Consider the following 27,755-nt stretch of genomic DNA (forward strand, 5'->3'; position numbering starts at 1 on the left):
CTCTCTTTTCCGCCTTTCTCATTGGACAAGGAGGAGGCGGAGTTAGGGGCGGAGTTAGGGGGCGGGGCTTCCCGCCGACCGGGCCGCGCATGCACGAGAGTAAAACGGAGCGAGCGCCTAGAGACGGAGGTGACCGCACAGTTGAGATCCTGCCGGGAAGTCCGCGCTGCTTCTTCTTCGGCCTCCGTTGCGGTGGTGGTGGTGGTGGTGTGTGTGTTAAGCGAGGGCCCCCGCCATGCCGCCTCCGGGTCAAGTCCGCCTCCCAGACCCGGATGCGGTGAAGCTCCGCGTCCGCAGCCTGATCAGCACCCACTGGGTTATGATCTTCAGCAAGAGCTACTGTCCTTTCTGCAGGAAGGTGAGTCGGGGGAAGTGGGGGGGGGGAGAGAGAGAGAGGGAGGGAGGAAGCAGGGGTTGCCGTGGCAACGGCCCTGCCGGGCCCGTCTTGCCGCCTGAGGCTGCCGTTTCGGTTTCTGCTGGTGTCAGGTCGGTCGGAGCTTCCTCGTATTAAGCCCTCACACGCACACATTCTCTCACACACGCTCGCTCGCTTCCGTTGCTGTTGCCAGTTTCTTCTTGCTCGTGAGCTATATTTCTTCCCTCCCCTCGAGGCATTGTGCAACCTCTTCCGCTATCTGGAGAAATGGGTATATGTATCTATATCTATATCTATCTATCTATATATATGTATATGTATATATATATATACATATGGCGCAGGCTAGGCCCTCCTCGCTATGGTTTCCCCAGTGGTTTCGCGCCAGCAGGCTCGGGCGGGCCGGCTGGCCGGCCGGCCGGCGGGAGTGACATAATAGGGCGTCCGGGTTAAGGCTTCGAAGTAATAATTTGGCAACGTAAACTTTTGTGTTAGCGATTGCAGGCACCAGGGCAGGAGGACCTGAATTCTGGTTCCCTTTTAAGGCAATAAAGCCGGTTGGGTGACCTTGCTTGGGCCAATCACTCATGAGAGCCACACAGCATGGGCTTTGTAACACTTGAAACATGGTGGCCAACACTCTCAAAAAAAGGCAGTGGCAAACCGCTTTTTTGAAGTCTTGCCAAAAAAACAACAACAACCCAAAAACCACCTATAGGGACTTGTCCAGGCAGTGACAGGAGTCAACACTGGCGATTTTTGGAGCCAAAATTGGAGCCCAGCTCTCCTTTGTCTAAAGTTTTGTCTAAAGAGCTAATTCATCACCCACCTCAATTGGGAATCCCAGGTGGAGTTACAGTGCCAGGATTTCTGAGTCCTTTATTAAGGAATGTGGTGCTGTGCATTCTTTGGAAATAAATTTCATTGAAAGGACGTATAAAATGTGTCTTTTGACAATTGGGCAAATGTGTGCTCACACATGAAATTCCACTTGTATTTACATAGTCTATTTGTTATGCTTATGCCGTATGGTAAGATGTTCAGAAACATTTAAACTATTCAGAGGAAGAGAAGGTGCAATACATGGAAATTAAAATAATGGTAAATAAGTGTGGTTTAAAATATGATGGGATCCAATCTGGGTCGGTTACCGGGACCAGAGGTTTAGTCTTTCGATCATTCTGGTGAGAGAGAAGCTCCCTGAGGATGGGCTCCAGCACGACTCCGAAAGCTTGGGAAACTAAAGCATTGATCCCGGTGGTCGACCCACATTGGGTCCTGCAATAATATCCTGGGACATGTATATTTGCCTTTGTTTGTAAAATATGATATATTTTTAATTTTTTCCTTTATCATTTCTGAACTCCAACGTTCAAGTTGTTGGGATAGAGATTTTCTTCATGGAAATAAAATCAATTGTGGCTGTAGTTAATGTAAATGCTCTTAATTTAGACAAATAAGCATATGATTAAACAGATTCCAGAGAAACAGATTGATGAAATAAAATGTTGAATCCCTTCCCTGATGTTATTCTGATCTATTGCTGGAAGTGGAGTTTTAATTACAAACAAACATATATGATTACATTAATTTAGTAATTGTTTGTTGCAGGTTTTAATTATGACTAATTTGTAAACTAATACTCTATATAAAAGAAATTCTGGAAATTATGAAGAAACAGCTTATTATTGAGTAACATCCCTTGTACAACAGCTTGTCTTGTATAACTCGCTAAAATGCTGCACTTCGTTGGGTATCATTGTGGGCCTAGGAAGACATTAATATAATGAGTCATGGTGGAAATTCAGCTCTGTGGCAATTAAATACCATTATGATATACTTGACAGGATCTAATGTGAATAAGCGTTGACTGGAATATATTAATCTTGCATTATCTCTAAAGAAGTAGAAAATAGGAGCTGGATAAAGAGAATGAAATTATACAAGGAAAAAATTCTATAGATTATAGAAATGTAAATTCAAAAGACAATATAGGGAAGAAATTATACAGAATAAGAAAAATATTAGGTTTAAGAAAGTATAAATAAATCAAAAGGGCACAGAGTTTTTCATGCTTCACTTCTGAATGGCTACATTTAAACTACAGGTGGAACCAGATCAAAATTTAAATATAAATAACTACAAATTAAAACAACTAAACACAGTTAATCTCGTTGTGAAATAACTTTGGGAGGAGCTTTATACTAAAAGATTTCAGGATATGCAGGTGTTTCCTGGGTCAAAATAGTGAGATGCAGACTTTTTGCTAATATTCACAGTATGAATTCTTTCCTAGATAGGATTCCACTGAATTTTATTTGCATGCAATTAAAAAGATTCTCCACTAGATCTTCCTTATTAATTTAATAATGACATTTTTAAAAAAAACACCTTTAAAGTGAGGTTTCTTTCTGATGGCTTGATTGGATTAAGAATCAATTCAAAATGTTTGTTTGACCTAGTACTAAAAAAATATGCGGATATATTATTACCTTACAAATGTTCCTGAAGGTTTGAAATAAAATCATTGAAATAAATGTCCTGAATAGATAGGCATGTGTTGAATTCAGAAATACTTATTTCCAAATCTACTTAAGAAAGTCTAATTGTTTTTATAGTTCTATTTTTCATAATGCAAAAGAAGGGGTATTTATAACAAATCTTCAAAAATAGGTATGGTCATGAATGATTATGGTACAATTCTGTATATGCAGCACTGGATAATAGAAAAGTAGCTGTACTTAAATTATATTGAATTGCTTCTATGTATGTATGTATGTATGTATGTATGTAGGTTGGCTGCTAAACTTAGGGCCACTGTATATTGCAAACTTTTCTAGATTCTTCTGAATTGTCCATCTTAACTATTCCCACCAAAGTAATTTCCAATCAACTTTCAAATCACCATGTGAGCAGAGTAAGTATTGATGTGAATTATCATCAATACTTAAGTCTCAGGATCTTCCCCTGTTCTTACGTATATAAATGGTAGGTGCCCTCAAGATACGAATAGAACTCATCAAATCATGTATAGCCAGAGTGATTTCAACAACAGAAGTCTTCAATCATAGCCTTCAATTGCTTTCATTTCTTTCATCCAGCAATAGTATTTTGGCATAGGAAGAAAAAAATTGCATTTCAATTTTTCCTGTCTGTTTTTCAGTTAACTGCCTTTCTATTTTTGATAGTGGATTTTCTTGCTGCCAATACTTTTACCCCATCTCCTTTAGCTGTTTATCAACATGCTTGGTTTGCAATTTTTCTTGACTAGTACCATCTCCAATAAAATACTAAGTGTCTTTTAGGTATGGAGATGAAATCATAGACTCTCCCTCCTAGTTCAGTAATGTCTGCATTACTTGTACTACAGTCGTTTGTAATACACAGTGTGCTGGCACAAAATAGTAAAGGTTTCCTAGTCCAAGTAGTGAATATCATCCCATATTTTATCTTTGGAACCTTTTAAATACTGGTTTAGCAAACAGTTTGGATACTAATCTTTAGGCTACTTAAAAATCCTACATTCTAATTCTGCTAAGGAATAAAATCAAATTATTTTCTTATTTGTGTTTGATATAAATTATAGTAGCTGGCTTCTAGCCATATTTTAGCTTATATCACTTAAACCACAAATTGGAAGTAATATTGTTGCTTTGCTGAGTTTCCTCAGTTTTTTGCATGCTCTGGTGCAGCCCATTTGCTTTACAGAAATGTTACCTGCATGCAATAAAAGAATTGGGATCTAAAGGAAGGGGGAGACCCGTTTTCAATAGTTTTTTTTTTTTTTTTAAATCATCATTATTCTGGAAGGACCCACAATCCTGCAGAGAAAATTTTCAGAATGCTACAGAGAGAATAGCAATCTTTATATTTGCTGTGTAATATTTATGAAACTTCCTTTTTCATTGATGGAATACGTAAAATTATAAATATATTTTTGCTTGCCATGTTAAAAGATGAATGTGTGGTTAATAATAAGTCCATTGTTTATTTGAAACACTACACATTGGAAAGGGAAAAAGACATATCTTAAATTTTAATATTAAATTTTAAATGTGAAAATATTTAGATATGTATATATTTTTAAATAAAATAACCCATCGAGTCAACTTAATGTTGCAGAATCCTAATTTATCTTCAAAACTTTAGGCATGAGAGCAAATATTTAGATCACTGTAGATTTTAAGGTACTTGAATTGGTTTAGAGAATTTTGAATTCCAAGGCAGTTTTTTTAATTAGCATGCTGCTACTTCTAAGAAAATGTTGCTTTGGGTACCATAACATATTTTAAGTGAAATTATTTAGGAATTAATTTGTTATAGATCTTTATTTATTGCTGTTGTTACTGCTGAATATCAGCTGGTAGGCTAGGTTATACTGTAGTTTGGAGATAAGCTTCATATATTTGTTATCACCTTAAGTCATCTGAAGAAATGAGAAGCAACTGCAATGTATAACTGATCTTTAGGGCTGTGCATGCTTCAGAAATGATTATGAACAAGTGCTTTGGAATTTGTGCATACTGGTATATGAGCCAGTACTCAAAGCAGTTGAATTTTTCCCCAGGCTTTTGTGGAAGTCAAATAGAATTCAGATAGTTTGTACAATTTGTGACCTGTGCCAATTCCCAGTACTTCCCCATTGGGCAAAACCACTTGGAACCACGTTTAAATAAAATGTTTTAAAAGTTATTTTAAATTATTCTTTAAACTACACAAAACCAATTGGATTCTACGCCCCAATTGGACAGGCAGGCACTGTGGAACATGGACAGTGGTGGGCAGGCAGATGAAAAAGAAGTGGGAATAACTTTTGATCTTCTGCCAGCTTCCCCATTGACTTTGCTTATGGAAAGCAAGCAGAGAAGGTCACAAATGGTGTTCATGCAACTGCAACTGTTGTAATTGTGAGCTGGCTTCCAAGTGCCTGAATCGTGATCACATGATTGCGTTGGTGCTGCAGTGGCCACAGCATTGCAGACCAGTCATAAGTCCCCCCTTATGTCCCCCTTTAAAAGTGCCATCGTAACTTTTAAAAATTGCTGGTTGTATCCCAAGGACTTCTTGTATTGCTTATTTCTGAGAAGGTCATGGATGTAAAAGCAATTCTGTACTTCATTGACATCATAGGTTTTTAATATAGTTTACCATTAAGATATATTTACAAATTGAAACAATGAAAGCCTTTTTTTAAAACTTAAAACAATTATGTCTTTAAATTAGAAACATTTGCAGAACTTTTCATTGAACTTTGGATTCATCAGACAAAAGGCAACATGCAAAAATATGCTTGTAAACCAGTCAGTTCCCTTATATGAGATAAGAAAGTATTGATTTCTTTGAGAGATTGATTGCTTCAGATAATGAAACAAGTGACATTCAGCCTATATCAAAGAAGAACTTCAGTTTCACCTCCCTTCTGACTCAAGAGGAAGATGGAATGTAGTAAATAGTTTTATGGCCAAATTACTCTATCCTTCTGAGATTAACTATCTTTTTACCTGGAATAGTTTTGTTTTTGCTAATATTAGAGCATGTAATGTGTTTAATATGCTGTTGCTATGTGTAAAATAATTACTAATTTCATTTTAGAATTAACCAAGGGCTTTAATTAGAACTTAGTGGCAACATCCCACAGCTAGAACATTCACAATATTCTTTTCCCTTCAAATCCTCTCCTCTCCTCTAGAAAGCTGCACTTGGTAAACATGCCATTCTCCTTCCTGCATAGTAGTTTCTATCCTTAATCCTCTTCTTCATTGATTTTGCTTATGGGAAACTGGCACAGAGTGCTGGAAATCACAATCACGTGACCACAGCTGTGATGATGTTGTAGTGGCCACAACTTTGCAAATGCATCTAGTATGAAGATCCTTGGAATTTCAATTACAAGGGTGTAATGGGGTCATGATTTTGTACATAATCTTTTTAAGTTAGAAGATTTTAGGTACCTTCATTCAAAAATTGTGCTATGATGCACAATTTGGACTAATTGAAGGTCACAAACAGACACGAGAATTTTAGTAGTATATAGATGACTGGAAGATGATGTAGCAGAATATTATTGTTTGAATGTGGCCTTAGATTAAACTACTATGGGGGACAAACAATATTTTATGGGTACAAAAAAAAGGCATTGTTTATCTTAGAAAAGTGCTAGTATCAGTAAAAAAGGTGGATTTGGAGTTTTCTTAGAAGAACAGAATGTAACCCCAGAAGAACTGAGTTATCTCATAGTAAGATCCTCCCATATTGTTATCAGATTCCTGTAATAAAGGTTTTGTTATAATTTACTCTGCTTTTGTAAGTCTTATGTATCATTTCTAGAAGGTGTATAACCTGTAACCTTGTGACCCTCAGGGCTCTTTTGCATTCTTCTGGCAAGGAGCCCAGTAATCACTGTAGTTGTACATGCAAATAAAAGATGCTTTGTTGCATCTGTTTCCAAATGCTTTGGTTCCTTATTTAAGTGAGCATTTTCCCCACACTTTTAAATGGTTATGTGTATTTTTTTAAAAAACGCTAATGATTTTGTGTATATATATATATACACACACACACACACACACACACACACACACACAACACAAAAGATCAAAACTGGCATCCCTATGTACAGTATATTTTAAGCAATACTGTAGGCTGCCATTAATTATTTGTTTATTTTAAATGCTTGCTTAATCTAAAGAGCAGCATTGTTCCAAGAGAAGCATAAATTCTAGTTTTATGTCTTTTCCTATTTCCTTAACAGAATTTATTTTTTACAGGTGAAAGATCTCTTTCATACTCTGGGAGTAGAATATAGTGCTCTGGAGCTTGACAAGATTGGTAAGGATAACATCAATCTCTATATACAATTCAAACTTCCTCCAACTAGAATGTGCAATAAAATGCCACAACTTTTCAAGACCTTGTTTTGAACAAATAACTCTTAAAATTCATACTGAAGCTTTTTGTTGATTTCTTTCATCTCTGGAATTATACAGTTCCTTCTTCTTCCTAGCATATTCCCGCACATGCAGGGTCCTCTTTTCAGATCATTGAACACCATTTTGCATGGTTAGCTGCAGCTCCAGTCCGCGGCTTGCATATCTTTGTTGATAGTGTCTTACCACCTCTGTTTTAGGCGCCCTCAAGATCGCCGGCCATTGACTTCTAGTCGGTAGGCAGTCTTGGCAACTGTGGAAGGTGCTGCTCTCAGGACATGTCCATACCAGCAGAGCCGCCCTTCTCTCATTTTCTCTATAATTGGTGCCACACCAAAATGATGTTGAATGATGCCATTTGTGATGTGGTCAAGAAGGGAGATGCCCGATAACCAACAGAGTATTTGCATTTCAATGGCATGGAGATAGCAGTTATACAGTCCCTTCCCCCACCCCAAAGTGTGTATGTTGCTTGATAACTTGTTAAAAATAACCTCAACTAGAGTCCCACCCCCCTTAATGGTACCTGTGGTACCTTTTGTGCCTATCAGGTTCCCTGCTTGTTCCTTTAAGTAACTGAGACTGGAATACTGCTGATAAGAATTACGATTTTTAGCACATATCTGGCACATTTTTGTAAATTTTGCAAAAATTTACAAAATTTTTGTAAATGTTTAGATTAGGTTTGTTTTAAGAGCTATTGGAATAAAAAACAATTTGCAGATAACAGGTAAATTATTATTGTATCATATATTCAGACTAAACCAAATATTTTGATTTGTTTCTTTTATATGTTGTATAGTACACAATATAACAAATTATTTTTATCACATTTTTCTTCCCAAAAGAAAAGAATAAAAGATTATCTAAAAATGTTTTTCAACTATATCTGTACTGCAGTTTGACTTACAGCTCTCCCAATATATATTTTCAGTGTAAAATAAAATAATGCACTTGGCATAAGGACTTGACTGAATAATACCCAATGCTTTGAGGAAATGCTTTCTTCATAAGCTAAAATTTCTGTCCTATGTTGCAATATATTTATGGTATTTCTCTTTAGCTCTTCATCTTTTGTTTGGTGGTATCTGTTTAAGTCTCCGATGTTACTGTATATATTAATTGAGAAACCAGCCAGATGGGACAAACAAGTTCTTGTCTTCTGTATAAATGCCGGATGTGGTAACTAAGTTGGAGGCTGTACAGAACCCTTTTAATCTACATCTCTGCATTCCTAGATTTTGAATTCTGCAAGAAAGATTTTTATCTGTTAGATTTGTGTTTTAGTTAGCAGCCAAAAAGTGGTTGATTCTAATTGTATTGACCCAAATCAGTATGTTGCAGACAACTCACTCCTAAAAACAACTTTACTGTATAAATCCGGAGATGGAATATTAAATAGGAATGTTTAATTCCTAATAAATTTATAGTGCAAGAAAATACTTCTTAAGAAAGTGATTCTGCCCAGATTCTTATATAGAAAGCTGACTAAATGTAATGCTTAACTCAGAAGAAAAGTTGTAGGAAGGTCTGAATCTTTCTTTTCCACCTATCTTCCTTGTTTAGTTGAAGATTTGGTAAAGATTTTGAGATACTTTGTTTCAATTATATATTATATTAATTGTGTTTTGCCTTACCTGAACCTTAATAATTCTGATTAATTATATCTGCTTTCATTTTATCAAACCAGTTTGAAACTGGGCTTAAATGTTTTTAATCTTTTGGGTTACTAGACATACCAGTAACTGAGTTTTTTTAAAGCAAGTTCAGAAAGTTAGTTATATTTTAAAGATACACTTCATATAAGTACTTATAACTCCTTGCTATTTGTAGGAACTGTTTTCTAGGAACTGTTATGAGCTCAGAAGCATTCTTAAAAGTAAAAATGAGTGATGATTTTATTCTAGTTTTCCCTCCCCCTCCTTTTTTTTTAAATTAAAAAGATCCAAAACTATGTTTTAAAAATCTGGAGAATTTGACAGTTATAGTATCAAGGGTGGAATTGGTATACTAGTCCTTTAACTTTGTTTTGGAAATCAGTGATAATGAAGCAGTCTTGTGCTTTTACTAGCTATTGTTGAGAATAACTATAATATATCAAGCAAAATTAGCCCAAGATGGAATTGTCTGTTCTTTTTATTACTAAACTGTATGAGAATAATAATGCTATTTTTTTTAGATTTGCAGCATTTAAATGCTACAAGTCTGAAGTCTCAAAGCTGTTTTTTTTCAAAATGCAACTACTTTTTCTCTGAGGAAGACTTTTCACTTCTTTTCCAAGAAGCTTCATCAGTTCTAGCAGGATGGTGGGGGCGATGAAAGGATTAGCTCTGACAGGACTAGCTAGAACTAATCCTTCCAATGCTCCTACCATCCTGCCAGAACCAATGAAGCCTCTTTGATGAAAAGTGAAACATCTAAAGGGGAGGGGGAGTCCAGTTACCTTTTTAAAAGGCACCTTTGAGACAACTATGACCTGGATGACTGAGCATCTCCACAGAAATTTACAAGTCTGAAAGACTTTTTTTATTGGTAGACTTTTAAAACATATTTCAACTTTAGATTAACCAATTTTTAATGTTGTGTCTTCAATTAGTGAATAAATATTTTTATTCTTTCAAGTCTTGTTTTGTAATAGACATGGATATTTTAATTTACTACTTGAACGGATGTTAACAGGCTTTATGCTGCATAGCAAATCACTGAACTTTACTATTATAAATAATATTTTCCCTTTTATTAATTCTAGATGATGGACCTAATATCCAGGAAGCATTACTAGAACTGACGAGCCAAAGGACTGTGCCCAATGTGTTTATAAATGGAAACCATATTGGTGGATGTGATCAAACTTTTCAAGTAATCTTCAACTTCCTTCTCTTATATATGAAAATAACTCTTAACTCACATTTTAAGCAGTTCCTCAGTAGATTACTTTCACAAATTCTGGTTATTACTGAAATGAATTATTGTAAAGAATAGCCTGCTCACTTATTATAAGTTGTTTATAATAACTTATTATAAGTTGTTTATTATAAACATATTCTTTGTTTTCTTTGTAGATTGAGAATGTAGTATTAGCTTTCCCTAAAATTATCTTTTTGTGTTGTTATTCTCTAAAGCTATGGATTACATTAATTGCTTAAAAATGAATTTTCCAGTTGTAGTTTTTATTATCTTTTAAAGCTGAAGAAAGCACTGATATTCAGTATGGTTGCTGACCTTGTTAGTTGCATTCTGTTAGCTAAACAAATCTTGAGGATCAGCATCAAGATTTATCTAGTGTCCTTCTGCTCATAGAAGTAGAGTTTACATGAATATAAAGGGAATGAAGGAATTTTCAGGTTTCTTTTTCTACTAAGACCCACCTTCACTTTTCTAGAGTGACTTCTGAAGAGGAAATTGTAAAAGTCCTTTTTATTTCCAGAAATATTCATGGGATCAAACAGCCAGTCCCAAAAGGAAGAAACCCAGTAGATATAATCTAACAGTTGTGCATTTGAAGTTTAAGAAAAGTAATAAAAGGTTCATCCTTTTTTAATAAGTTGTGTTTTTATTGCAGGCTTACCACGATGGTACATTGCAGAAGCTTTTAGGGAATGAAAAGGGTGAAGAGATGGAATCATATGATTATGACCTAATTATTATTGGTGGTGGTTCTGGTGGACTTGCTTGTTCCAAGGTATGTACTCATATGTTACTTCTATGTTTTAGTTTTTTAAAATCCAGATTCATCCTACTGGTTTAGTTAGTTAGATAGATAGATAGATAGATAGATAGATAGATAGATAGATAGACAGACAGACAGACAGACAGACAGACAGACTGACTGACTGACTGACTGACTGAGTATTTCATATTGATGTTGAACCGATAGGCAAATCAATTTGCTTACATCGTAGTGTTACAGAAGCTCTTGAGTAGGTAGAATGAAGCTAGAATCCTACATAGAGGTCTACACATAAATTTTACCAAATGCTATGAAACACGTACCCTAGCCACTACACATCAGCTTTTGCTGCAAATGGATACAGATATTCATGTATTGGCCTTTTTTGGCCTGGTGATTTCCATATTGAACTATAATTTTCCTCAGTCCCATCCATCATGAAAATTTTAACAATTTAGAGTTATAGACCTGTATATTGCAAACTCCCTCCCAAGCCCCAAGTAGTGTGGTGCTACTTCATTGTCGTGATAGTGAGTGTTCTTGGGAAGGATGAGTGAAGACTGCTGGAAATGTATCCCAAGAGCAATCATGTTCAGATAAAGGAAATTGTGAAAAACATTCCATCTGCTCAGGTAAAGCAAGTAGTCGCCTTGATTGGGCATCGGGGATAACGAACTATGCTGGAGGTAGAATATCACTTTACTGATCATGGCAAAGGAATCATTTCATACTGCTCAGGAGAGGGCAGTGACAAATCACTCCTATATTTTATCGAGACCACATTTAATATTGAAGAGGACTCCTGATAATTCCATGAATAGCTAAGAAAAAAAAAGTAATAGAATAAATCAAACCTAGAGCTCTCACTCAACCCCAAAATGACCAGGTGTAAACATCTCTTGAGAAATATATGATGCTGGGAAAGGTTAAACAAATGAGAAAAAGACAATGAGCAGCAGCAAGGTGGATGGACACAATTACAGCAGTGATGGGTGCACTGTTGGAAGACTGGAAGGACAAGATTTGGGACAGATAACAGAAAAAAATCTATATGGTCGCTATGAGTCAACACAGACTTGATAGCACATAATCAATATTGCAAAAACTGCCTTATGCTTTCTAAGCTCCAGTATGTATTGTTCATGCATAAATTAATCCATTTTTTTTCTTTTAAAAAATTGGCCCTTTGTATTTTTCTGTATTTCTTGGAGGCTGTGAGGAAAAATAAAAATTTATACCTGTGAGGATGAAAATGAATAGAAGAAATGCAAAAAAACATCATAGTTGCCTAGGATACCTTAGAAAATTAGCCTTTTGGGAGTACTAGGCCTTTTCCTAATTCCTAGTTATTTTAATCCTTTTGTAATGCTAATTAAGGTTCTCTCTTTTCCTCATCACCATTGTCTTACATCCATTTTTCTTTTTTGCTTGAAGCAGGGCGAAAAATGTATTCATTTTCTTATGTATTCTTTGTGAGAGAATACACACAAGTTTTATATATAAGGTTGAGGATAAATTAATTTCATAAATGGATTCATTATATACAACTAGGTGGCTTGCAAAGTGATAAAAAGTTAATATAAAACAATTAAAATTAAGAGGGAGTAAATAAAGATTAAAAATCTGTAAAATTAAGAAGTATGTGTTCAAAATCTTATTATTCTGAGGATATTGTTCCAGCCATTCTAGAGATGATCCAGCAGTCTTCCAGAAGTTAACCCTCAAACCTGAAAGCTGTTTACAATGTTCTAGGTACCCAAACGACTTGCAGAGGATTAACTCCTCACAACAAAATCCTCAGGACCACTCCAGAATGTTCTGGAGTTTTCCAGAATGTTCTGTTCTCAACAAGAAAGATATCTGTCTGAAAGAACACTGCAAAAAAGGAGATGATCATGAGAAACATCGCTATATGTACCTAATCAAATTAATGATTTTTAAATATTTAATCCCTCTTAATTTTAATTGTTTTATATTATCTTTGTATTACTTTATAAGCCACTTAGAGTCAATTCAGCAGTGAGATGGACAGCATATAAATTTATTAATATGTATATACTCTTAACATATACATACCCATATACACAAGTGTGTAATTTACATATGTTTATAGAGAAGGGGAAATCTCAAGGATTGGTTTTGACTAGATTTAATAATTCAAGGTTAATAATGTAAAGAAGCTGAGCACTGCACAGAACTTCTTTCTGTATTTATATATTCTATTTCTGTTTTTGTGCAACCATGTTTAATTCTATTTATCATCCTTTTGAATAAATCTAATACATGCTAAATTGACTTGTGAAAGCATACATTTGGCATTTTATTTTAATTAGTGACTATTGTTAATATGTTGTAACTCTTAAATTCTGTAGTTTAAATCATAATCTATTCTGCTTATCTACTGTTTGTTCTTTTCAGGAAGCTGCCACCTTAGGGAAGAAGGTCATGGTTTTAGACTACGTTGTGCCAACACCATTGGGTACTACATGGGGTATGTTTCATGCTTGCATTAACTTTATTAATGCCACGTATTGCTTAATTTGCTGACATTCCCGATTCTATTTATTCTAAATGGTTCAATAAAATTACTGTGTCACAGTAATTTTACAGATGTAAAATTACATCTGAGTTCACAGATGTATGCTTCTTCGAGAAAACAGTTGGTCAGCATATTTCAATTCTCTTTCAAGCCCATTTCTTTAGCTATATACTGTATTTTTCGGAGTATAAGATGCACCTTTTCCCCCCTAAAAGGGGGTGAAAATTTAGGTGCGTCTTATACACCAAATGTAGCCCCGCCCACCCACTGGCTCCCACCCTTTGGCCTCTGCCTCCCAGCAGTTACCTCCTTGCAGCAAGCAGCAAGAAGCAGCTCATTTCAGCTTCACCACAGCCTAATTAGTACAAGTTGATTGGGTTGGCCGCCTGACTCTCAGCTGTTTTGCTCTCAGCTGTTTTGCGTCCTCTGCTACTTGCTGCAAGGAAGTAAATTGCTGGAGCAGATTTTTTTTTTTTTGTACTAATCAAGCTATGCTGAAAACAAAAATGAAAGTAAAGCAGGCTGTTTGCTGTTTGCTGCAATGAGGCAAAATTGCTGGGAGGCAGAGGCAGATGTCTTTTTCTTGTTTTCCTCACCAAAAAAAGGTAGCTCTTATAGTCCGGTGCGTCTTATACTCCAAAAAATATGATATATAATTACATTAAAAGGCATTTACTCATATAGATATTTATTGTTATTTAAAAACATTTTCTGCAAATATAGAAAAAAAATTTTTTCTGATGTATTAAATCTGCTTGGATAGACACTTTGCATGTGGATATATTTGATATGCTTTGACTTCTCCTGCACTTCTGATTATGCATCATAATATATTTATATGCTAAATGGCCTGAACATTTTTACAATATTATTACTCTTGCTGTTATTATATAAGTTTTATGTATATGCATACCAGTGGTGGGTTGCTCCTGGTTTGCACCGGTTCGCAAGAACCGGAAGTAAAAATTTGTAGTAGTTCGGAGAACTGGTAATAACATTGGCTGACCAAGCCTCTGAGCCGGTCCTCGACCCGGTCGCCACTCGCTTACCCCGCCCACCTCATCAGAGGCTTTTTTTTTTTTCTCTTAAAAGCATTTTTTCTACAACCTCTTCGGCCAAAAAAATGCTTTTAAAAGTTAAAAAAAAAGCCTCTGATGATCGCGCGGCTCAGCTGGGATCATCAGAGGCTTTTAAAAGCATTTTTTTCTACAACCTCTTCAGCCGAAGAGGTTGTAGAAAAAAAATGCCTTTAAAAGCCTCTGGCGATCCCAGGTGAATTGCCTGATCTTCAGAGGCTCCTGAAAGCATTTTTTTCTGCAACCTCTTAAGGTTGTAGAAAAGATGCTTTTAAAAGTAAAAGAAAAAAAAATAGTTGGCCACGCCCCCCCAATCACATTACCCCCATCAAGCCACGCCCACAAAATAAGCCACGCCCACAGAACCGATAGTAAAAAAAATTAGAACCCACCCCTGGTGCATACCTAAAAGTCTCTTTCTTGATGACTACATGGACAAGGCAATATTTGGGGTGGGGGCGGCGGAATGTGTTTTGCTGTTGTATTTTTCTTGCAAGAAAGTGTCTCGCCAAACATTACCAGTGAGCTTTGTCCCTAATAAAGCAGTGCTAGAATCCAGTCTCTTTGGGTCCAACTCAGTGTTTTTAATTGCTAAAATAAAAAAGCTCTCCATATAAGTGGTATTAATTATAGTTCGGTATAAAGTATTGTAAAGAAAAAATTCTTGGTTGCTTGCTTATAATAGAAAAACATGATCAGAAATGAGTATAGGTGAATTTTTATTATTCTATCATTTTTAAGCTAAACATTTTGTTTTCACTTATGCTTAAGTGCTAGAATTAATTATACCATTCTGCTATTATTTTTTTTCATGGTTCCTACCCTTTGGAATAACATTCTCCAGAAAGATTGCATTGCTTAGGCCCCCCTGGGATTTTTCATTCCCCTATAAGTACATTAAAAGTTGTTTTTAAATATTTATTTAAATATTGTACTAGGAAAACATTACTATCGGCTTACTCATGCAACATTTTAGTATCAGCATTTTAGTATTGTATAGAACTCATACAATAAACTATTGACCTCATATATGCTTCTTATTTGTTGAGAGTTGGATTCTAATCTTACTGGGAAAGAATAAAACAATAATTTACAGCCATAAAACTACTAATGTTATGGTCTATCCATAGTTATTGTAATCTCAGTTCATACTTACATCTTCCAGGCCCATAGTCAAGTTTGGTATATGGTGTTATTTTTATCTAATTATAAAAAGAAAAAAAATAGATGTAGAAAAAAATAAGAATCTAGTAAAGAAAAGAATATATATATATATATATATATATATATATATATATATATATATATATATATATATATATATATATATAAAGAAATGATTTCCCTATTAAAATGGTAATATTATTACCATGTTAAAATGCAGCTAGGATACATAACCATGACTATGCATTAATGATAACGTTTCTTAAATACTTGTAACATTAAACAAAACAATTAAAATTGCACCTTCCATTTCAGGGCTTGGAGGTACTTGCGTAAATGTTGGCTGCATTCCTAAAAAGTTGATGCATCAAGCAGCTTTATTAGGTCAGGCACTGCAAGATTCAAGAAAGTTTGGCTGGGAATATGATCAGCAAGGTTTGTGAATTGTGAAAATTTTGCAACTAATGTAAAACTAAGTTTGTCTCTTCATTGAATATTCTCAAACTTGGCAATCTGGTCTGAATAGACTTGTTCTGTACTTTGCCTCTTAAAGAACAATGAATATTCTTTATCATTCATATGTATGTATATGCATGTGTATTTTTTTCCCCATTCAATAGTATCTATTTATGAAAGACTGCCTTGACTAGTCCCTGAAGATTGCTTTGTAAAGTTTTTTCAGAAGGTATACTAGCTATTCATGAATACAGTTAATCCTATCATATGACCACAGGAGGTGGGTCCGGCCATTGTTACTTCAAATCTGGATTATAAGGTCCCAATGAGTGACTGGTCATATATAGAGGATCAGTGTGCGTGAGAGAGACAGACAAATAGTTGTTTGTGTATTCAGTATGATACTGATTTCTTATTTCTAAAGCATTTGGATTTTAAATATTTTCCAATTAAATATTGCACTGTACTTGTACAAGCTCACTATAAATTATATGAATTAATCTGTTTGCATACTGTGATTCTTGTATCTTTTTTCAGTTAAACACAATTGGGAAACCATGGTTGAAGGAATTCAAAATTACATAGGGTCTTTGAATTGGGGATATCGGGTGGCTTTACGTGAGAAAACTGTGACATATCTCAATGCGTATGGAGAATTTATTGGACCACATAAAATCAAGGTACTTGCAGAAATTTACATAAGTTTTAATCATCCCAAATTGGCTGAATCTATAGGGTGTACCAGAAGTCAGGCCCCATAAATAATTTATCACATAAATTACATTAAATGTTTGGACTGGTTGCCATCTGCTTCTAAACGTATTCATTTGATGCATGATATTTGAATATTTGTAAGTACAGTAACATTTTCTTTGAAAACCAAAAAAATCATGAAGCATTGAAATTGGCATATGGAGTCTGCCTTTTGGTACAACCTTATGTTTTATATTAGATTAAAAAGTCGGGTCAAAGTGAATATGAGTCAGAAAAAACTTGAAATTTGTTAAACTTGCTTGCAGTTGCAGACTACATTATCTTAAATTTGAAACCACTCAAAAGACATTGAATCTATTAGTAACCAATAGATACATGAACATATTATAATCAGTTTTAGAGGCACTTGTAGAGAATAGGTACAAAGTTTTAACTGGAGCTTTGCTAAAAGGAAAATAGTTTTAAGATTTTTATATCTACCGTTTATATTAATTTATTTGCAAATTGATATTACATTATGCAACTTTCATTGCTGATTTTATTATGTGCATTTGAATGAGATGTGTTTCCGACTGCTGTATTAAATTGAAACTGCATTTGGTTATGAATATTATAGAAGTAAAGATCAGTTTTTTAAAATGCAAGTATCTGATTATGTTGCTGTTGCTGTGCTTTTGCATGTTAATGTTACATTCTGTTTTTATTACTTGAAAGAAGTTAGAGTGGTGAAGTTCCATATATGAGTAATGTAAAGTAGTGAGAATTGAAAGAGGCTTTCTATGCACTTGAAAGTAAGAAAATGAAAATGGACATTTAAATTTGAAATGAACAAGTTGTGATCTATTCCATTAAAACTGTTCTTGGGCTAAGTCCATTTTAGGCATTGTTTCAATAAAGAAAGAGTACTTATGGTAACAAAAGCCAACTAAGTAGTTCTAAAACTGTAATTAGAATAAGTTTGAAACCCATTTGTTCCCATTATGATAGCATGCAATTAGATAAAAATGTTTTGAATGCATATGAAGAGAGAGATTTAATACTACCTACGTTAGTAAGAAAACTTTGATTTTTCAAATGCATGTTTTTCAATTTGGATAATAAAATTAATAATTTCTGTATCGATTCTCTTATTTTTTTACAATTTCTATTCTCTACACATATTGAAAAAATATTCCAAGTTTAAAATCAAACAGCACTATTGAAAATTTTCCATCATAAAATAATTCACATTGGAATTAAACTCTAAACTTCTCAAATGTCCCATCTTAAGTAACACTGAAGAAGTTAAAACAAGTACCTTATGTCAGTCTTTTCTATTCAAGAATAACAAAAATAAGTATGGTGCCTGTCTCTTGCTTACAGGAAACTTGCTTAAGAAAGTGACTTTTTATTAAAAAATTTAAATATTTTTAAATCCCTGTCAGGAAAAGCTGAAGCAATAATTAATTCTCAATGAAGGATTTACATCCATATATGGACAGCATAGCAACATCAACAATGTACTTGTTTAGTTGTTGGCTAGAAGTGTATAGAGAATTTGTACATATAGTATATGGGTCAGGCCCACCATCTTTGGCTGGGTGCCACACTTGGGTTCTGCTGTCAAAGAACCTCAGCATTCGCAAAACATCAACATGGAACCGGTTGATGCCAAGGCATCTTCAAGGCCATTTGCCCTGAGTGTGGAAAGTAACCAGTCCAAACACCTCAGCATTCGCAAAACATCCCGGGATTGGCTGGGTTTGGATTTTCATGGGCGGAGGGATGGGACTGAAGGAAATAGTTTTGTATTGTTGCATGGGAAACTCGGATTCCACTTGACTTTACTGCAACCAGCATCTCTTAGTAAAAGTATCTTTTACTTTCACCAAATGGAGTCAACGGTTTTTCTTCCCTAAGGGATCAGACTGTGGCAGGTCTGACACTATGTGTACCTGCCTGCAAATCTCATCAAAAATAAAGCAGCAACAGTTTTTTCTGTGTCATCCACATAGATTGATTGATTGATTGTGTGCAAGTCACTGTAGACTCCTAGCAACCACATAGATTGACAGTCTGATCTTAGTCTACTCTTTAAGGTTTTCCAACTGTGTATTCATTGCCACAGGAGCTGAGATCCGCCATCTTGTTTCTGTTTGTCCCTTCTCTTTCCTTTACCTTTCCCATCGTTAAAGCTTTTCCTGAGAGCTAGTCTTCACATTATGATCCAAAGTAGGATAGTTGGTATGTAAGAACAAAAGAAAATGACCAACTTAAGCACAAAATATAGCAACCTTTGAATGTTGCCTGCCCTATATAAAATGTTTTAAGAGTAGGACATAATAAAAATATGCTGTTGTAAATAGTTTTTGGAAAATATTTCATGTTTAAAAGGATAGTAGATGTGATGCTGTGATTCATTTTACTAGGCAATCAACAGAAAAGGACAAGAAACTTTCTATACAGCACAGACATTTGTGATTGCTACTGGAGAAAGACCACGATATTTGGGTATCCCAGGAGATAAAGAATATTGTATCACGAGGTTAGTTGAAATGAAATCGTTACTTTTCTGGTTTGTTAGACAGAATGTTGGACATAATAATTTACACCAATATTTCTTCTTTTCAGCGATGACCTCTTCTCCCTCCCCTATTGTCCTGGAAAGACTCTAGTTGTGGGAGCCTCTTATGTAGCTTTGGAATGTGCAGGATTTCTTACTAGCCTTGGTTTGGATGTCACTGTTATGGTACGCTCAATTCTTCTTCGTGGCTTTGATCAAGAAATGGCAGAGAAAGCAGGTGCCTACATGGAAACACATGGAGTAAAATTAATCAGAAAGTTTGTTCCTATTGAGGCAAGTATTCTTCAGTGTAAGATTTTTTTTCTTTCCAGAATTGGATGATATAAGCATAAGCATAAACAATGATTTAGTTTGGAATGGCTAATATACAAATCAGAATAAAGACTATAGCAATACAGGATGCTGTAGTTTTTTTGTTCGTTCTTCTTCCATGCAGATTATAAAGCTGGAGGATGGCATGCCTGGAAAACTCAAAGTAATTGCAAAATCCACTGAAGGATCACAAGTGATTGAAGGAGAATATAACACTGTAAGAACTTTTGCATTTTTTGTGCATATGGTTGGTAAATCTTAGAGTTTAGCAATAGCTTGCCATTGCAGTTTTTGCAAAAATTGTTGAACTTTTGTTATTGTATTGCTCCCTTTTATTTAATTGCTAACATCTATCCATTAATAATGCTAAAGGAATGAATTACGCTAACACTTTTGAATTTGTTTTGTAGCAAAATCTATTGTGCTTTTAAACAAAACTGCTTCTGAGTATGCAAAAGAGTTCTTATATAGGACTGCCACACTATATTTCAAACATGATTCCTTTTATTTAGGTTTTGATAGCTGTTGGCCGTGATGCTTGCACCAGGACTATTGGCTTGGATAAAATTGGTGTGAAAATGAATGAAATGTAAGTATTTGAACTGTTTTACTTCCTGAAAACCTACTGATAATATGTTTCAAATTCTATTAAAAAAACAAAGAGAATACCTTCCACATGCTTACTTAAAAGTCCTGAATTATAAGGTTAGCTACTGAATCTTAAACATTGTGATCGTAATTAGTTTTAGATTAATTCAGATTATGATTGAATGCTTACAGTTTTTATTGCCAGTGATGAAAATGCACAACTGTTTTCAGTTTTGAGATTTTTTTATATTTTTTATTTTACTGATTTTAGATTAGTATTATGAATGAAGTAGAAGATCCCACTTCCTTGAATTCATTGTCAATTTGTTGTAGACAAACTCTGAGATTATTTACTTTGGAAATATTTTATTATTTGCTTGAGGAACATATTAAGCATAAATCTTTAGATAAATTGCGTTTGTGTGTGTGTGTAAGAGGGAGGAAGGGAGGGAGAAAGAAAGGTGCAATTATATAATGTGTGATTTTCAGTTGTTATCTTCTTCTTTCATAACAAGTAATGGGAAAATACCTGTGAATGATGAAGAACAAACCAATGTACCTTATGTCTATGCGATTGGGGATATTTTGGAAGGAAAGCTGGAACTTACACCAGTTGCCATACAGGCAGGCAAGCTATTAGCTCGCAGACTTTTTGGAGGAAGTTCTGTAAAGGTAAATGTATATTTTTAGTCATAGTAGAGAAAGACTTTTAAGTTTAGACAAAAGGCTGGCAATCTTATGTTCAGGAGCTTGAAATTTCCATGAGCTATTGCACTGGATTTTAATATAAAACTTAATAATTTTGCTGGAAAGTAAAACTAATCTGTCTACTGATTCTAAATTTAGTTTAAATGTAGTACATCAGTAGCCACTGTTTTTTCAAAATGAAATTTTATTTATTTATTTGAATAAATCTAACACAGGACCTATATAGTACTGTATAAATTCTTATGGGAATAGGACTGGAGGAAGTCTATGTTTTAAGCTACTCCAGTAATAACATTCAGAATTCAAATTAAATTGTATTATGATATCAAGCCACCATACTCAGAAACAAATAGTCAAAAAGCAAAACATTGAAGTCTCTCAACTTAAGATTTGCAATAATTAAAAATACTAGCAATGATTGTAATATTTTGCTTTAGAAATCATCTATATTTTTAAAGTAAAATAGCAAAATTTGGCAACATGTAACATAGTATTTATTATCAATTTTTTTAAAATTACATATTAAAAAGTTACATTAAAAACTTCTGTCTGATGTAGCATCTCTGCTAAACAAGGAAAAAATAAGCTTGCATAATATCTCAACTTTTTCTCTTCCATAAAGTTTAAATATGTATGCATACCCTTTACCTAATATCCCAAAAAGGGCTGAAAATTGTTTTGTTTTTTTTGCTCCAGAGTGGACCACTATCTATACATTTGGTCTTGAAGTATTTAGGGTAGAATACAATTGTTGGCTTCTTTGCTATTGTTCTTACATGTTTTGAGTCCTATTTTATGCTTCCATTTTTAGTGTGATTATGTTAATGTGCCAACTACAGTGTTTACACCTTTGGAATATGGTTGTTGTGGCTTCCCTGAAGAAAAAGCTATTGAACTATTTGGACAAGAAAATATAGAGGTACACTTGAAACTTTTTCTTTGAAAAACGTTACATTAAAAAAACATGTATAACACATCGCCAGTCATGTAATCCATCATACTTTTTAATTAGCGGGTGTTAAACTCTATGATCTGTTGTAATGTATGTAATGTGATATAAGTTCTACCATTGATGGAAATATACAGGTAGTCCTCAACTTATAACCACAATTCAGCCCAAAATTTCTGTTGCTAATCAAGACAGTTCATAAGCGAGTTTTGCCCCATTTTATGACTGTCTTGCCACAGTTGTCAAGTTAATACCTGCAGATATGTTAGTAATACGGTTGTTAAGTGAATCTGGTTTCCCCGTTAACTTTGCAAAAGGTGATCACATGATCCTGGAACATTGTAACTCATAAATCCATGTCATTGCCAAGCATCTGAATTTTGATCACGTGACTATGGGATGCTGCAACAGTCATAAGTGTGAAAAATGGTCATAAGTGACTTTTTTCAGTGCTCATGTAACTTGGCGAACATTCACTGAAAGAATGATTGTAAGTCAAAGGTCGACCTGTATATTACAACAGATCATCCAGTTTTACAAAAGCTAATTATTTCAGTCTGCATTACATAAGCTAACTATTTAAATCTGCTTTACATACTGGGTATTTTCAATCACCAGTCAAAATTATTTTAATATACAACACAAGTTTCCAAATTGAAGCAATATAACAATATGTCCATTGTTATCAGGCAAATTCAAAAAGCAATCAGTTATAACTGTAAGCCATATGATTGGTACTCGGTTATAAAATTAGTTGGGGGTTTTCCCCCATTGCCTAAAAAAATTCAGTATTCCATGTCCTTTTGATTCAGTGCTCCTACAGTAAAGTGTTTTGAGCCAATAGTTTCCAGTTTGATTGCTTCTAGGATCAACAAAATCCAGTAATGGAATTCACAGGGGAATTTTTTTTCCTAGATATCTTTATCAAAGCATAACTCATTACTAGTGTCTGCAAAAGGTTATCCATAATAATTCAGTTATCATTTAAACAATCTTGAAAACCTGATGATCCATGTTTTATTTCTGCAACCTGCTGCAGGAGTTCCTTTCCTCGCATGTAGGGGAGCTGCCTGCCCTCTTTCACCAGGTAGCTCTTTTGCTCCATTAATGACCACAAATGGGAGAGCCAGGATTGCACTTACTGAGTGAAGCAGTTACATGGGCATCTTGCCTAACAACCATTTCATTCAACCACCAATATTCCAGTCCCAATTGTGGTTGTCATTGTCTGGTATTGGATCCCAGTGTCATTCAGCAAGAAAGTATATATGACAACTGAAAACTAATCAAGCAGAGAATCAATCTAAAAATAAGGAGAAATTTCCTGGCAGTTAGAACAATTAACCAGAGAAACAGCTTGCCTTCAGAGAATGTGTGTGCTTCATTATTGGAGGTTTTTAAGAAGAGATTGGGTTGAAATATTTGTCTGAAATAGTATAGGGCAGCGATGGCTAACCTTTTTGCCATCGCGTGCCAGTAGGGGGGGCGGGGGAGGGTCGTGCGTGCACGTGCCCACGCGCATGCGTGCGCAACCCCCTTCCCCCCCTGCTCCTGGCACATGATGGCCTGGTAGGCCCGTTTTTCTTTCTTACCTGGTTCCAGATCCTCTCTGTGTATCTGGGAAGGGCGAAAACAGCCTTTCCCACTCCTTTGGAGGCCCTACGGAGGCTGAAAGGGCCCATTTCCCAACTCTCGGTGGAATAGGAAGTGACATTTTTTGCTGTCCCCAGCCTCCAGAACCTCTCTAGGAGTCTCTAGATGCCTCTCTAGGAGTCTGTAGGAGCCTCTCTAGGAGTCTGTAGGAGCCTCTCTAGGAGTCGCTGGAGGCTGGGGACAGGAAAAAACGTCACTTTCTCTCCCACCGGGAGTTGGGAAATGGGCCCTTTCAGCCTCCGTAGGGCCTCCAAGGGAGTGGGAAAGGCTGTTTTCGCCCTTCCCAGATACACAGAGAGGATCTGGAGCCAGGTAAGAAAGAAAAACGGGCCTTCTTCACCCCGCCCCCAGGCCCTCCAGAGGCAGGAAACAGCCTGTTTCCCTACTTCTGGTGGGCCCAGAAGGCCCGAAAATCAGCTGGCCGGCGCGCACATGTGCCCCAGAGCTGAGCTGGCGTGCCCACTAATATGGCTCCACGTGCCACCTGTGGCACGCATGCCATAGGTTCGCCATCATGGGTATAGGGTGTCCTGCTTGAGCAGTGGGTTGGAGTAGAACATCTCCAAGGCCCCTTCCAACTCTGTTTTTCTGTTAAAGATGTGATGAGAGAAACAACATAGTATTGAAGACCATGTTAGGAAGACATTGTAATCTACTGAAAAACCAAAGTATCCAAAATAGTGGAGTTGTGGTTTTTTTCCAGAATGAGACCACTGTAATCATCGTTTTCATAAAATACAAGCAGAAGACTTCATGTTTTCATTTCATAGTTTAGACTTCTGCCGTGCAGACCTCTAGCTTTAGTCAGCAAATGCCCTATGTCAAACACATAGATTTTTAAAAAACCTATATAACAGCTGAAATTTGTTTTTCTTCAGGTATATCACACTTACTTCTGGCCACTTGAATGGACAATACCAAATAGAGACAACAATACCTGTTACGCAAAAATAATCTGCAATAAGATTAACGATGTATGTATTTTGCTCTAAAATAATTTTTTATGTTCATATCTTCAGAAATGAATGTTATGTGTATTGCTCTATTGATATTTACAATAACCCTGAAATATCTGCTGTAGGTTGGATACAAAATCCTCCCTTAAACAGAAGGTTTCTTTCAAAAGCCTGAAATATAGTAGAAGTGATTGTTAAATTAATGTTTGCTGGCTCCTATTATTCTGAAGCAGTTTTTCCATTGGGGAAAGGGATTATCAAGTAGAATATGATATTGGTCAATTTCAATGTTTATTTTATTAGAAGTATCATATGTAGAATTTCATTCTTTTTCTAATACCTGATCCAAATCCATCTAATTGCTTTGAAATACCATTATATATAAAGCTGTTAATATACATATCTATGTAGACCTTAATATACACATCTATGTAGACTTTTATTACTTTAGAATTGATCTTATGTGTTCCAATTTTTTTTTTAGGAAGCAATTTAAAAGTTAAATATTTCTATTATTTTCAACAAGATTTAAGGGCTAACTTGTGGAATTTGATCATCATTCTTTAGTGAGGTAGTAGTAGAAAGGGAGAAAAATGAAGTAACTGATCTCTATTCTTGTCTCTTCCTCTACCTCTCATCTCCTAATTATAGAACCGTGTAATTGGATTACATGTACTTGGACCTAATGCTGGGGAAATAACCCAGGGTTTTGGGGCAGCAATGAAATGTGGTATCACAAAAGAATTACTTGATGAAACAATTGGCATACATCCAACTAGTGCAGAGGTAATAATTATAGTGTTTTTAAAATATTGCTTAAAATACGTTGCACATATATACCCTGTTTTCTAGAACAATAGTAATTATTTCAGGTTGAATTACTTGCTGTTTAGGTGTCAGGTTAAACCAGATAGAAATCACAACCAGATGAATTAATCCCACTTCATTGTAAAGCTGTATTTGACAGTATCTTGCAAATCTTGAAAGTTCAACCCCCCTCCCTCCCCCCCCCCCCAATCTCCTTTACAACTAGGGACTGTCTTTTGCCCTGCCCACTAGCCGGTTGTGGGCTATGCTCTCTCTTCCCTGACTATTTCCTTGGCAGCTATCTTTGCCCATTCTTCCAGCGTCTTTCCCACATGTCATTATATTGGGAAACAAGATACTATCGTGCATTAATCTTAAACAAGAGTGGTTTTTTAAGGAAAGGAAACTTGGCTTAATAGGAGGTAATCCTTGACTTATGGCCACAACTGAGTCCAAAATTTCTGTTGCTAAGTGAGGCATCTGTTAAGTGAGTGTTGTCTCATTTTACAACCTTTCTTGCCACAGTTGTTAAGTGAATTGCTGCAGTTGTTCAATTAAGTGAATCTGGCTTCCCCATTGAGTTTGCTTGTCAAAAGGTTGCAAAAGTGGCCAGATGACCCTAGGACACTGCAACCATAATAAATATGAGTCAGTTGTCAAGTCTAGGACTACCTGTATTAATAGCAAGAGAATATTCATTCCACGCATAGGTATTCTCCAACATATATGCATATCCACCCGTTTTCTGTTACCTGGCATTGTATATTTAATTCAGCATTTTAGAGCTTCCTTCTAGTTATATTAAATCAGTGGAGACATTAAGGAGTAAGATATGGATATCCATGTTGCTGTTCATATATATTTATATATAATTGAAAACTTTTTATATGCTTTGTTGTTAGTATTTTAATCTAGTTCTGCTATTTCATTCTCTTACAGGTATTCACTACAATGGGAATTACCAAATCTTCAGGAAAAGATATCAGTCAGAGTGGTTGCTGAGGTTAAGCCCTGCTGTTTAAACTATTTTCTGATGGGCCACTTACCTATTGGAAGTTTCATAATGCATACCAAGTACACGGGTAAATAAGTAATATGTGATTGTAGTATTTTAATACTACAGGTGATGCATTTCTGAAACTTCTATAAAAGATGGTGGTCTTGCCAGAAATAGTCAAACAGCAGGGTGAAATTAATCCCGACGTGATTAGAATAGCACGCAAGTGTATTTTTGAAGTTATGGCTCTGAACCTCACTGGAGGCGAGTCATGGCTGATGATTTCTATATCAGTTGGGAAAACCTATTCGTCCAGTCAAACAAAATTTCTTTCAGATAAATTTCAGAGAAACTTCTGTATTGCACAGGTGAAATTTTTTAGTTGTAGTGGTTTTGTATGAACACTCAGGCACAGTTGAATGTATGGTTGATATAAATTTTGCTAGCATCCTGTTAACTTCGTTCCAGACACTAGTGCATTTTGTTACTTGTTAATATGAATGCTGAGGTTGTTTGCATTTTTTTAAATAAATATTCCAGTTCATTTATTAGAAATCTGTTAGTGCATTGTATTCCCCTGGGCATTAAAGTTCCAACGACATGAAATGTGGTATGTGTTTTTTTAAAATAAAATCCCTATAATTCTAGTCATCAGAAAAAGCAATGTTAACACATGAAATTGTATTTACTAATTTTAGGGAACAATTACTATTTTGGCATTTCTTTTTTAAAAAATTCCTCCATCTCCCACATTTATCTACTCTAAAATATTCCCAAATAAAATTGAAACCATCCGTTTATTATGTTTTCTGTTTATGCAGTAAGTAAATAATTTCAGCCATAGAATTGAAATGTATTTGTTTAGGTTGCTACTTTATAAGTACATTGCCTCTACTTTGCCATTGCAGTGACAATTAGGTTTTGTGCTTTGTGAAATTCCTATTACAGTAAATAGTTTTAATCTGCGGAGATCTCCTTGGCAATCCTCTACTTGGGATAGTTTGAGGAGGTTAGGCTTAGGTGTCCAAATATGTATGTTCTAAATGCTTCAATTCAAAAATTGTATCGCATAGAGAGTTTTAAACTGATGCATCATGGAGAGAAGTCCAATAAGCAATGTTATGTATGTAAATTGTTACATTCATTAAAGAATGCAGCTTTTGCTAAAATAAGAGTGCATTTGTATTCTTCAAAACTAAAAACGTTTGGTGCCAGGAGGGATTTAGATGACCTTTTTTTACTATGGGGTATAAAATAGGATTTTCTGTTCTGCCTGAGGAGGAGTGCAGGGATCTGGGCAG

The 27,755-nt window shown here is 35.3% G+C and overlaps 1 protein-coding gene across 2 annotated transcripts; it reads left to right on the forward strand.

Moving 5' to 3' along the window:
* TXNRD3 (thioredoxin reductase 3) lies at positions 1-27,623 on the forward strand. 2 transcript variants are annotated; one of them, XM_034431533.3, is made up of 16 exons: positions 1-358; positions 7,144-7,204; positions 10,052-10,161; positions 10,865-10,984; positions 13,391-13,463; positions 16,067-16,186; positions 16,745-16,887; positions 19,330-19,445; positions 19,532-19,757; positions 19,921-20,013; positions 20,309-20,385; positions 20,900-21,056; positions 21,904-22,011; positions 24,573-24,668; positions 25,302-25,436; positions 26,397-27,623. In XM_034431533.3, the coding sequence occupies exons 1-16, from the start codon at positions 236-238 to the stop codon at positions 26,463-26,465; spliced, it is 1,827 nt and encodes a 608-aa protein (XP_034287424.2). In that variant the 5' UTR covers positions 1-235; the 3' UTR covers positions 26,466-27,623. The 2 variants fall into 2 exon arrangements, with proteins under 2 accessions (XP_034287424.2, XP_087744006.1); XM_087887880.1 differs by lacking the exon at positions 1-358 and adding an exon at positions 366-486.
* Positions 27,624-27,755: the final 132 nt, after the last annotated feature.

Source organism: Pantherophis guttatus, chromosome 2 (assembly GCF_059756535.1).
Source record: "Pantherophis guttatus breed Tessera chromosome 2, ASM5975653v1, whole genome shotgun sequence".
Lineage (NCBI taxonomy): Eukaryota > Metazoa > Chordata > Lepidosauria > Squamata > Colubridae > Pantherophis > Pantherophis guttatus.